The sequence below is a fragment of the Onychomys torridus genome, chromosome 23 (assembly GCF_903995425.1).
Source record: "Onychomys torridus chromosome 23, mOncTor1.1, whole genome shotgun sequence".
NCBI lineage: Eukaryota > Metazoa > Chordata > Mammalia > Rodentia > Cricetidae > Onychomys > Onychomys torridus.
The window spans coordinates 38,992,690-39,006,356 of record NC_050465.1 but is presented as its reverse complement, the minus strand read 5'-3'; the positions used below and the strand labels follow the sequence as shown (position 1 = coordinate 39,006,356).

General features: G+C 41.6%; 1 protein-coding gene across 1 annotated transcript in view; it reads left to right on the top strand.

Moving 5' to 3' along the window:
- The window catches only part of Dnah7 (dynein axonemal heavy chain 7), a 253,668-nt gene that overhangs the window by 109,930 nt on the left and 130,071 nt on the right, over positions 1–13,667 (top strand). The window contains 5 exon segments of the mRNA XM_036172739.1: positions 1,337–1,549; positions 3,561–3,659; positions 6,721–6,969; positions 10,339–10,488; positions 12,911–13,093. Coding sequence (XP_036028632.1) covers positions 1,337–1,549; positions 3,561–3,659; positions 6,721–6,969; positions 10,339–10,488; positions 12,911–13,093 — 894 coding nt within the window.

Here is a 13,667-nt window from a genome sequence, read left to right as displayed (position 1 = left end):
GTCAGGCTTATGTAGCATGAATATTTACATACTGAGAAATCTCACTGACCAATCGAAGATGCTGTTTTGAATAATTCCAACGCCAGTTGTCTTTAGAGAAGGAGTTCTAACCATTGGAACACCACCATGCTGGTTTAGAAGCTCTGACTGTCGTCCCTGTCACACAAGTATGTCTGCTCTTAGTGCTCCACAGCCACATGGCTGAAAGTATGAGGGGGGGCGGCAATCTGGGAAGTGACGTGGCTCTTAGAGCACAACCTGCCACACAAGGCACTGGATACAGCCTCCAAGCAGGTGCTAATGTGTACTATTGTGAAGCCAGACTGCATAGCTCTTACCTGGACAGGCTTCTGTCTGAACTCAATTCAGGTTCTCTCTCTCTCTCTCTTTCTATCTCTCTGTCTCTGTCATTCAAAAAAGTAGTTGAAGAAGTACCACAGGAAGAGCAATCTTCTTTAATCATTTTTTTCCCTTGGAATATAATGGTCTAGATTGAAAGTTGCTTGCTCAAGCTTTATTTTTTACCTTGTGTATATGTGGAAGAAAGCAGTGTTTTAATCAGAATTTGTTAAAGTGAACCCTGATGCACTAATATTAGTGAACATAGTATTAGTGAACTAATATTCTAAACATAAATATTACATTTATTTCTACAAATCAATATAATTTTATATTTTCTTACTATCATATGACATTTAGTTGTTCTATAGTATTAAAATTATGGTTATGAATGGTCTCTATAATTTGCAAAATTATTGATTTTTGCTGGTCACCATCCTTGACTTTTCAGTGTTCTTTGCAACTGTGTGTTTGCAGAAGGACTGGTCAGGTTTCCACAGATTCAACACTCAAATACAGGGACACGCCCGCCGACTATCTCAGAATGTCTTCTTTGCTTAACACAGTCTTGTTATTGGGCAGCTGAACACCAGGTTATAAGTTAACTGGAGCCCTAGTCAGGCTCCAACAGCAGATCTTTGTCATCAGCCTGGGTGAGAGAGGCCCGATGGGCTTGCACCCTGGTGGTCTGATGTTCTTTTTTCCCCATAACACATTGCTTTCCTCAAGGAGCATAGAAAAACTGATTCTGGACATTTAGAAAGAGCAGTTTATCTTAAGTTAATGGTATGTTTATTACATATGTCTTAATGGGAAACCGAATTTGATTACTTTATCTATTTGACTGGAATATTGTGATTAATATATATTAAATAACAAACATTATTAATAAGTATGAAATTACTGTAGAAAAGCAATAAAAAACCATAGCACTTTATTAAACAAAGGCAGGATTGCATTTTTACACCCTCTGAAAAGCCTTTCTCACCTGCCCTAGGCTCTCTTCCGGACAGTGGCCATGATGGTCCCCGACTACGCCATGATCGCGGAGATAGTCCTGTACTCCTGCGGCTTTGTCACTGCTCGGCCACTGTCCATCAAAATTGTGGCTACATACCGCTTGTGCTCAGAGCAGCTGTCTTCTCAACACCACTATGACTATGGGATGCGAGCCGTGAAGTCTGTGCTCACAGCCGCTGGCAATCTGAAGGTAGACCCACGTACCTCTGACGATTTACATTTCCACTCATAAGTCTTAGAGCCAAATGTCTTCACAAGAGTTCCAGTGTCTGACTGGATGCTCCAATTAGCTGAAAAAATGTTCAAATGACAATGAGAATACAATTTTATAATATTTTATAAAACTGTACATAGGTTTGAATTTAAATATATGAAGTTAGTGATAGCCAAAGAATACAGTCACTTACTGTCAAGAAATGTTTTGAAAGTTTTCTATTTATATAACATGTAGCACTCTGTAGGGAATACTGTATAAATTAGTAAATGTATATAAAGCCCTAAGCATCGTCACTTACATAGTTGCCAATTGTCATCACTGTGGGCTAGTGGTAATAGTAATAAAATGTTTACATTTTAAAATCATAAGTAAATACATGAAAACAACAGATAATTCAGGACATGTCTGGCTCCTTTCTGGAAATAGAACCACGAAATAGAGCTACATATTAATTCTTTATGAAGGCAAGATAAGTTATTGTTAAAAGCAAACCCCCAAAATGTGACCTTGGAGTTTACAAACTGTTTACGCTCACAATTTGTAGAAGATACAAGTTTTAAAATACATCCCACATGATTAACACAACAATGGTTTGCATTTTTATCCTCTATCACAATGCTATCAAGAACTCTGATAGATAGTGGCTGTATTCTATTTCATATTAGCCTAACATAACTTCAAGCAATTGTTGTTTTGCAATAAACACAAGTGCCTGGAAGCAACAATTTGTACTACCCTGGCTTGTCAGGATTACTTTGTGGCCAGATAATGGGAGAGAGAATACATTGTCCCAGTGCAGGTTGGTGCTGGAATCTTGACTGAAATTGAGCTATAAAAGTGAGGCTGCAAATGAATCCTGAAAATGAGCCCTATCACTCTTTGTCACAAGCTCATTTAGAACTGGTGAATGGTTTGGGTTGAATATTTTCAAGTTTGTTTCTGTTATACCAAGAGACAATTTAAGCATTTGCTTCAAAATAATAACCTCTCAATATAAAAATGGATTCTGACACTTCAAAATTCATTTTTTTGTTACATTGATCAAAAACAAAGTCCAGATGAGCAGGGCTAACTTTGACTTCTGGGAGGTTCTGGAGGGCCAGAGGTGGGTACTGACAGCCAGGCACCTGGGGCCCCTTAATAAAGAAAAGGTTTGTGTTCTCGTGTTCTCTCTCTCTCTCTCTCTCTCTCTCTCTCTCTCTCTCTCTCTCCTCTCTCCTCTCTCCCCCCCTCTCTCTTCCCCACCTCTGTCTCTCTCTGACTTTCTCTCTGTCTCTCTCTTTTTTTTTTTTTTGGTAGAATTTTTTTGGAAAAAGAGAAATTCTAGGAAATAAAAACCATAATGGTAGGGGAACATTTGAATTAGATGTTGAGTAAGTATTAATTTTAGAGAAATAATTCTAATGTTAGATTTTTGAGGGCACTAATTATGTGAGTCCTAATATAGGCATAAGCAACAAGTGCCGGGTCCCATCAGAGTTGCGGTCACTATTGGGCATGCAACAGACATTTAGAGTTTAAGTTTCCTCACATACTCTCTACTTGCTGGGTTAGCAGCTCTCTCCACTTGCCCTGCGGAGCTTGATAGCTACATGGCACGTGGACAGCCAGCCAGTAGGTAGCCGACAGGCACCGTGGTTCTCTGCTCATCTACTCTGCTCACAATATTCCTCATTCCGAATTTTACAAAACTAACCCACTCGGGGTCTTGAACTAGGAAGTACTATCCAACAAACAGGCAATGACAGTTCTCAATGTGTTGAGTTCCTAGTCACTGATTCTATATCAGCATATCCATGGAAATGCTGACAGTCCTGCCTATGTTCATATGATCGGAGAGTCAATGATATAAACATCAGCTTCTCTAAGGAAAACATGAGCAGTGTGTTTTGTTTAGACTGTTTATAGTTGGTGTGCATTTGTGTATGTATAGACACAAAAGGGTATCTGTGACAGAAATCCTCAGCGTTGTATTTTCTTTTAGCTGAAATATCCAAATGAAAATGAAGAGATTTTGCTACTTAGATCTATTATTGATGTAAATCTGCCGAAGTTTTTATCCCACGATTTGCCACTCTTTGAGGTAAGATCAGATCTTATTTCCGTGTACCAGCTCTCTACACCCAGGTCTGTCAGCACCCATGTCCACAAGGCTCACTACAGGAATCGCAACTGTGCAAAGCAGCAGTATGTTCAGAGGAACGTGGACCAGGCCTGCTTTTATTTGAAGTGTGTTTCGCTGGGGTTGTCGCTGCTGATACTTTTAGCAACTTAGTATTTTTTACATTTTTTTTTTTTTACTGCACAATAATAATGAACATACAAAAATTATAAAATATGCTCTATGTTGAAAAGTAGTTTGGCTGGCACGCCACTGACTCCTTAGCACTTGGTAAAATAAGAATTCAATTTCCTTAAAAGAATGCAGTGACTTTTATGAAACTGTTTATTCAGGATGATTTCACACAAGGACCAAATTTGAAAAACTTATTGTATTTTAAGATTACATTATGAGTAACCAGGAGGAAGAAGAATTAGAATAACAGTTTCTATAATCAGCCTTGTATCATTCATTCTCTTTGTATACTATGAGACCTTGTAAGAGCACCGGGTCCTTCTGAATGGTGGTTGTGTGATTTTGAATCACCACAGTTGCTAGCTTCCAGCAGGTAAAGGCTGAAGACACCGTGGCTGTCACGGGAGGGAGAGAAGAGAAGCTTCTGTGTGTTGCTCCCATAGCAACCATGTTTCATCACTTTGAAAGGAGCTCTCTCTAGTACCTAGACTTGGCAGGGCACATATCTTAACGGCACAAACCAACGGGGGGATTTCAAACGTTCCCCCAAGAGCTTTCCACCCGTCCCCTTGGTGCTGGAACATGGAGCAGATTTTACAGGAACAAAAGCTGCATTTCCTTCCAGAAGGGGAGAGAGTGTATCATCAGATGTGTTCACATCTGGCAGTACTTCTGTGAAGCAAATGTCTAGAAAGCACTCTCTCAAGTGGAGGATGCTTGACATTTCCAGTCAGGACAATTTCATGCCTAAGAGAGCCTCATGCACTACAGGACCCCACCCCCACACACGTTCACCAGAAGTCTACAGACCTCTCAGAGTGGCAAGCGGAGGGACGGGGACGTGTAATCTTTACTTGACAGGGAATGTAGGGTATTTATTGGTCTTGATTGTAAGGCACTGGATAACTAATGTTTGCGAGTTGTCTGCTTCTTTCAGGGCTATGCTCAAAGTACTTGGATGCTGTGATATGAACAGTGTCTTTATTTACAAACTGTTACATTTCATTATCTTTTAATCATTTACCTTTTATCATTTATATCATTTACCATGATATACTCTGTGTATGTGTGTGTTGGGGGGGAGAGTATACCGGGGATCAAATGATCAAATCAGGATCTCACTTGCATTAAGCACATATCTACACTGAAGTATGTCCCCAGCCCAGACCAAGTACTGCTGGCAGGATTATCATGTGTCTGATGCCAGCCTGGGCCACATGGCAAATTTCAGGCCAGTCTGATACACAAGTAAAATTCTTCCCACTTGTATTTCATGCTCCTCAGCAAACGGGAGCAAACGGTATCATCAGCCCCATTTTTATGCCGATGCAAACACAACAGAAATATGACAGACAGCTTGTGTCTGTGGCGAGCGCATGAGGTCGGGGTTCCAGCCAGCCAGACTGCGCTCTTAATCAGTCTCTCCATCGCTATTTTCTCTCCTTTGCCCCAAGGGAACTGACCGGATTAGATGAGGGAGTGATTAAATTGGTAGCTCCAATTTTAAAGTAGAACTCAAGCATATGCTTTCACATTAAGTACCTCTGAAGTTTCACTTTTACCTTCAGAGTAAAAGAGAAAAAAAAATAGTCATTTCTCACATAAGTTGTGATGAAGTTTATAACATAGGCTAACCAGCTTATAAAGGTTGTTCCTTAGACCTTGTAATTAGCTTTATGTATTCACAAGCACTACACGTGGAATCACAGTTCTTGCCAAATGCACATTATAAAATTGTGTTAGCTTCCTAAGGTTGCTAAAGTGGTGTCCTGAAAACTCACAGCACAACACACTGACTCTCTTCCAGCTCTGAAGCAGGAAGTGTGGGGTGAGAGTGCTAGAGACCAAAGGCATTGTCTTAGTCACTGGTCTATTGCTGTGCAGAGACACCGTGACCACAGCAACTCTTATAAAGGGAAGCATTTAACTGGGGCTGGCTTATAGTTCAGAGGTTTAGTCCACCGTCATCATGGCGGGAAGCATGGCGATCTGCAAGCAGACGTGGTGCTGGAGACATCGCTGAGAGTCCTACATCTGGATCCTCAGGCAACAGGAAGAGAGATTGACATTGGTCCTGACTTGAGCATTTGAAACCTCAAAGCCCGACCCCAGTGTCAGACTTTCTCCAACAAGGCCACGCCTCCTAATTGTACCGCCCCTGATGAGCCTGTGGGGCCATTTCCATTCAAACCGCCACAGGCATTTGTAGGGAATTCTTGCCCATTTCTTCCTAGCTCCCGGTCGCTCCCTTCAGTCCGGCTGTCCCCTGCCCTGTGGCTGCTTTATGCCAATCTCAGCTGAATCCATGGTCACATGGCCTTCTTGACTGTGCCCAAGTATCTGAGCATCTTCTCCTCTCTCTCTTAGACAGATAGCATCATCCTCAGCTAGTGTGACGTCTTAACCATCTACACATGGAAACCCAAGTTTTCATATAAGTCTTGTTCTGAGGTCCTGGGTGAACCCAAAACACAATCCATGTAATACATATACATACCAAAATTACATCTGAACTGGCTCTTGTATATGTAAGTGGCCTGGATCATAGCTAATTGTTCTAGAACCAGTTCCCTGAGTATCTGTGGCTTATATGTGAGTGGGTCTAATCATAGGCTCCTGGTTCTGTTCTGGTGACATATTTGTCCATAAGTTCATAATTTCAATAACCACACCATTTCAGACTTCCAATATTTAAATTTTCTACCAGAAAACCAAGATTCAAAACTGTTACAATAGCTCTATTCTCATTTGTATTAAATGCAAATGTATCCATTGGCTAATATAAAACCATTTGCTTATGTCTTTTGGGTATAAACATGTGCAATGTAAAATTCCCACCCCTTGTCAGGGCATTACTTCGGATTTGTTTCCTGGGGTGAGATTACCAAAGCCAGATTACAATGACCTGCTGGCGGCCATCAAAGACAACTGCGCCGCCATGAATTTGCAAATGACCAAATTCTTCTCTGAGAAGATCCTCCAGATCTATGAGATGATGATCGTGCGCCACGGCTTCATGATCGTCGGGGAACCCTTCGGAGGGAAGACCTGTGCCTATCGCGTGCTAGCTGGAGCATTAGGTGACATTTGCGAGAAGGTACACACCCTTAAAGCATTGACTTGTTCCTAAGTAGCTTTGCGCTAGGGCGGACGCAGGCCTGTTTTAAAGATGCTTTCCACAGGGCAGCGTAAAATCGCTGAGGAGAGAAAATGGGTTAGAGATGACACAACAAAGCAAGCAGCGAATCCAACATGACCAGGGTGCCACAAATTTGTCTTTGAGTCTTTAATGTCTCCTTTTGGAGTTAAAGGTAGTACATTTTGTTGTTGTTGTTGTTGTTTTAATGAAAATGCAGAGGAAATTGGAGTTTTCTTTAAGTACTTTTCGGAGAACATTTTAATTTTTCTGGGAAGTTATAATGTAAGCTTCCGTTGTGAGATGCCAGTGAAATTAGTTTCAAGGCATGTGTGTGCATGAGTGCTACTCGAATTTTTTCAAGTTGTATTTTATTATTTATTTATGTGTATGTGTGTGTTTATGTGCATGGGTGTGGCTCCCCCTAGAGGTAAAATGAGGGCGGCTGATTTCCTGGGGCTGGATTTACAGGTACTTGTGAGCCATTAGATACGGGGACCGGGCACCAGACCTCAGCCCTCTGCAGGGATAGCAAGCACCCTGAGCTAGGTAGTCTACAGCCCCAATTATTTGAAAGTTTTATGGGTGTCACACTGTGCCCTACTTTGATATGCTAAACAAATAGGACTCTGGACTTCTGAGGCAAGTGCTGCTCTTCTATGATACCCCTGTATCCTGGATAGCTTTGACCTCAGCGTTCAGTGGGTGGAGCCAGCTGGGCCTCCTCCTCCTCCTCCTCTTCTGGTCATCTCCACTGTGGAGTCTCTCTTTCAGTGACTATGACCATATTTTCTTGTCTTGTTTCCCTTGGATTCGCTTTGTCTGATTTCACTCAAACCCCCCCCCCCCCCCCCCGTGTTCTCCCTGTGTGTCTGTGCTCCCGAAGCTTCAGCTGTATTGCTCATATCACTGTGACTTACCTTTTAAAACCATAAACAGCTTCACCTTTTATTTCTGCAGGTTGAGGATCTTTGTATTTACATTTTTTATTTACAATTTTTGTAAAATATATTTTGATCCTGTTTTGCCCTTCCCCAACTTCTCCCGACACCTCCGCATTTTCCTACCCACCCAACTTCATGCTCTCTCTCTCTCAAAGAAAAAGAAACCCCAAATGAAAATCAAAACAAATGAGAAAGACGTAATACAAAAAAAATAATAATACCAAAATGAAACAAAAAAAGCCCATGAGACAAAACTGTTAAAAACAAGACAAAACAAAACAAAACCAACAACATGGAATTCACTTGTGTCGGCCATCTACCCCTGGGCAAGGAGCTTTCTCTGGAGTATAGTTCGAATACCCGCATCAAGCCGTTTGTCAGACTTGTATAAGAACAGGGTGGGAGCCCATGTCCACTCCTACTTTAGAGGGAAGTTGAAGGTGACCTACATTTAGTGTCGTAATTGACCCGCTACTTCCTTCCGCCTCTGTGTCTATTCTCACGATCCTCTCTCTCCTTCCTCTTTCTTTTCCTCTTGTTTTAACTCCCCGGCTTGCCTTCTCATCTCCCTTCCCATGTTTGACTTTTGTGTTTCTCCATCTAATTGGTTTTGACACATACTCACACACACATACACACACACACACTCACACACATACGTACACACACTCACACACATACACACACATACATACACACACACACACACACACACACACACACACACACATACATACACACACACACACACACACATACATACACACACATGTACACACACACACGTACACACACATACATACACACACACTCACACACATACACACACCACACACATACACACACCACACACATATACACACACACTCACACATACACACACACACATGCACACACCACACACATACACACACACTCACACACATACACACACATACACACACACACTCACATACACACATACATACACACACACTCACACACATACACACACATACATACACACACATTCATATACACACACATACACACACACACACACATACACACACCATCTCTGAGAGAAGAAGGTGCCACAGTGCTGAAAGAGTGACGGGGTGAAGGATGAGCGCATTTTCTGGTCTCCTGTGAAGTCCAAGTGGTCCATTCATTCACTGGCCTTTGGAGTAAACCTGTCTTTAGGGGAGCAATGTCATTCTGATTAAGAGTCCAGCTTCCCTGCCCTCCACTGAGGAGGTTTCACTGCCAAGCTCTTCCTGGCGCAGGGAAGAGAGCAGAGGCCTTGAGCTGAGCTTTGTCTTGTTATTTAAGGTGATTATTTACACATCTGCTCTTTGATTTATTAGTTTGAGTCTGTCTATAGCTCGGGTGGTATCGGAAAGAATTGGACTTGCTATGCTTGTATATAAAATAAATGACCAAGAGTAGGTTCAGCACAGGGGATCTTTACGGAAATTAAATTATTCTGTACAATGCTACAATGGCAGACGTGTGAGTAAAACCCACAAAGTTAAACACTAAGTCAGCCCTCACTTATCTCTGTTACATGTATACACATCTATGTAAATGTTAATAATAGTTCATCTCCGAACAATCACCAGTGAGGCCCTGCGCCACACCAGTGAGTGATCGGCAGAGAGGTAGGGGAAGTGTTCGGAAATCTCTGTACTTTCTACTCAATTTTCTGTAAAATTGAGACTGCTCTAAAAATTAATTCTCTTAATTTAAAAACAAGGCTTATCTGCCCCAAGGGTGCCAACATGTCTTCTAATAATGCCACAGAGCCGAGGGTTCTGGCCAAAATGGGCAGTTTACTAACATTAAGGTTTTGACTCCGTGGGAAGCGTCTGTCATTACATCTCTTCATTTTCTCTCGGAGAGCATTTGTAACAAGGGTAGCAGATTACAGCCCACAGGCCAGAGCCAGGCAAAGTCTGGTTTTGTGATGCCAATGGACTCAGAATGGTGTAAACAGTTTCTGCAATTTTTTTTAAAAACTGAAAATAGAGCATGAACCCCAAAAGCCTACATCGTTTACTGTGTGGACCTTCACCCAAAACAGTTCCAATTCTTTTTCTGTAATTTCAGGTGTATAAGAATGAACACCGTTCACTCATGTACCCCTATGTGGTCTGTTACTTTAACATACTGTTATAAACAACCCTCAGAACTTGACTTCTCAGTTGTTCACTGGCATCGCGGAGAAAACAGAGACAAGTGGTTTTCCGCACAGCAACCTCGTGCTTTGGAACCTTGTTAAATTCATTCCGTATTTCTGGCAACTTCTTTGTAGGCTCCTTAAGATATATTTTTTATACACATTCATGTTTTCTATGAGGAAAGACGGTATCCTTCAATATAAGTAAAGTTTTTCTCCTTCATTAAGGGACTAATGGAAGAAAACAAGGTTCAGATAACTGTTTTAAATCCTAAGTCTGTCACCATGGGCCAGCTGTATGGACAATTTGATTTAGTGTCCCACGAGTGGTCGGACGGGGTCCTCGCCGTCAGCTTTAGAGCATTCGCGGCCTCCTCGGTAAGAGTCCATATTCTCACATGCAGATTCTTAAAAGCTTATGAAATGTCTTGTAATCACTGTCTGGTTTTTCCCCAGTTATTTCAAGCAAACATTTATATATTAAGATATTTATTGAAAGCATGTTACCGGATGCTGTGAGGAAGCATGGTAGCACATGCAAGAACAACAGAGACCATGTCCCTGGGCACCTCTGACCAGGAAGTGTCCATCAGACCCTGTGGAAGGTAGAAAAGCAGATGGTCTGAGTGACGTGGGCCCCAGCCTCTTCGGTGACATCGTTTCTTTCTGTACTCTGGGCTGCTGCCATTGTCCTACCAACTTGTTATTAGACATACCTCAGTTCTTGGAGAATAAAAATGCACACCTTTGAAAATGTCTAGCGTTCCAGCACTTTCCATGTAGCATGCTTGGGAGCGAAGGGGCTGCACTGTGGAAAGCAGGAGACAGAAGAGGCATTGCAAGGCTGGCGTCCCTCATGGGCCTTGTTCTGTGGGGTCATTGTCTGTCACACACAAAAGCAGAGTCCAGAGTCCAACAAGAGATAATTTGGCCACAAAGCTTCAGCAGGTTCTTGCAGATGTGGTTTTATGGGCATCAATTACTTAAACTGATACAGAAACAGATTACACTAGGGACATCTTTTGTTTTTTGTTTTTTTTTTTTCAGTCAAAATCCTTATTTTATAAATGCTTTCTCTAGCTTGGTTACTATAAACCCTATATTTGGTGTTCTCTACTTCTTAAAGACTCAAAGGACCATACCACTTGAGTATAACTCACCATCGATTTTACTGGGAGAAAGGCCGTGGCAGTGGGTGACATAAGGACAGATAATCCCAGGGCAGAGATCGTGCCCACCATCAAGCTTTGATAATCATTTTCAGGATAAGTCATCACAAGGCATAAGTAAAACAGACAGAAGTGGCCTTTTGGGTCCTCTCTTGTCAAAGTTCATGTGCTCATGCCCAGAGTAACTTAACACAAAGCTTCCCGACAGTGTAAGCAGACACATCATTTACATAGAAATGCCCATGAGGTATGCAGTTACATAGCTTACATTATACCCATAAACACCAAATCTCAATGAGGCTCAATAGTTTACTCAAAAACAGTAGGGCAGGGTGAAAAGGAGGTCCTTCAGACTGTGAGGCTGTGGTCACATTTACATAATAGCACTGTCCCCAAAGTGACAGTTAACCAGCACCAGCAGCTCAGAGCATGAGGGAAAGGTATCTCAAATGATCACCCAGGGATAGAGAAATACGCCTCTTTGCCACCCTCCTGGGTTTTGAGACTCAAGCACCAAGCCTCAAAGTGACCATGGGGTGGCTTGACCCTGGGGCAGCCCACTGTCCTGTGGAGTTGGCCATGGGGACTGAGAATGTGTTAAGAAGGACTTGATTCTGTTACCACTATATCCTCCACTCTCATTAGCTGAAGGTAAGACAAACATCATTTGCATACACAAGCAGATGGAATTATAAGACTCAGAAGGTTGACTATTTTCTATACAATGTATAAGTATTTTCATAAGTATTTTGTCAGGCTGTTAAACTGATTTCATATTATGCATACATCACTGATGTTTATTATTACTAATGTACTGAACCGTGTGTAAATGTTATATTGATTTTAATATCCTATATCTGTGGGTCATGAACCCTTTGGGGGTATGTGTGAAGACTTTCACAGCAGTCACCTAAGACCATAGGAAAACAGATATTTAAGTTATGATACATAACAGTAGAAAATTACAGTTACAAAGTAGCAATGAAAATAATTTTATCGTGAAGGTCACCACAATGTGAGGAACTGGATTAAAGGGTCGTAGCATTAGGAAGGTTGAGAACCACTGTCCTATAGCATTATGAGACAATTCAGTCTAGGAGTGGTGTGTGTGTATGAGTGTGTGTGTAAGTGTGTGTGTGTCTGTGTGTGTGAGTGTGTGTGTATCCACTTTATAGAAGGAAGAAAAAATGTTAGCATAGAAGTCATTAACATTATGAAAAGCTTTCAGTAGAATTCATGACAAGAGCGATCTATAAAACACTAAGAACAGGCGTATTTGAATGAACATTCTGTTTTCCCTGTCAATAGCGTTTTCAATTCTAATATTTTTAAAGCCTTTCACATATATTTAGCCTCAGAAATATTGGAAAGATTTAACCAAGGTAAGATGTTATAGTTTTGTCTTGTCCATGACATATGTAGGCTCCTTCATGTATGTGTGTGTGTGTGTGTGTGTGTGTGTGTGTGTGTGTGCGTGAATGCATGTACACCTGTGTTTATGTTTTATTTAAAGGGCACTTTTTATGTTTTCATGGCAAATTAACTCTGCTATAATTTTAAATTTTGAAATAATAGGATTGATCTGTTTGCTTCATTACATTTTGTCCTTTATCCACTCTCCGTGGATTCAGACTCCAGACAGGAAGTGGTTAATTTTTGATGGACCAGTTGATGCCGTGTGGATTGAGAACATGAACACTGTGCTGGATGATAACAAGAAGCTCTGTCTGATGAGTGGGGAGATTATCCAGATGTCGCCACAAATGAACCTGATTTTTGAACCAATGGATTTAGAAGTTGCCTCTCCGGCCACTGTAAGCGCCCAACGCTGGCGTCTGCCTACGAGTCACACAATTTTATCAATGTTTCTTTCTACTTAGTGGCTTTTACTCTAGATGGAATGTATTTGTACATTCCATCCTGAGAGCAATCTGCGATCCTGAAAGAGCAGGCGTATCTGCTCACATACCTTGGCAGATTTAATAATCCAGTTATATTTCTCTTTTATCTGGGATCATTTTTCAAAATCATATGCAAAAATTGAGATCGTGAGATTATATAAAATTAAGTCTTTGCCCCTATGAGGTTTGTAAGAAACAGATGTCCCAAGTTATTGTAATGCCCAGCAGGAAGCCAGTTCTTGTAGGGGGGTACAGGGTGGGGGGTACAGGGGGTGAGGGGGGGTACGGGATGGGGGTATGGGATGGGACACTCCCTGCTTAACCTCACCTGATTCTGTTCTAGTGATCGGCTGTAGTAGGTTTTCTATCATTGTGGGGAATCTGCTGATCAGCAAGATGCTTCTTAGAACTGCTCACTGAAGTCAGTTCACTGTGTCAGGGCTGCTTATGACCAAAGGAAATTAATGGTAAGGTTAGCAAAGGAATT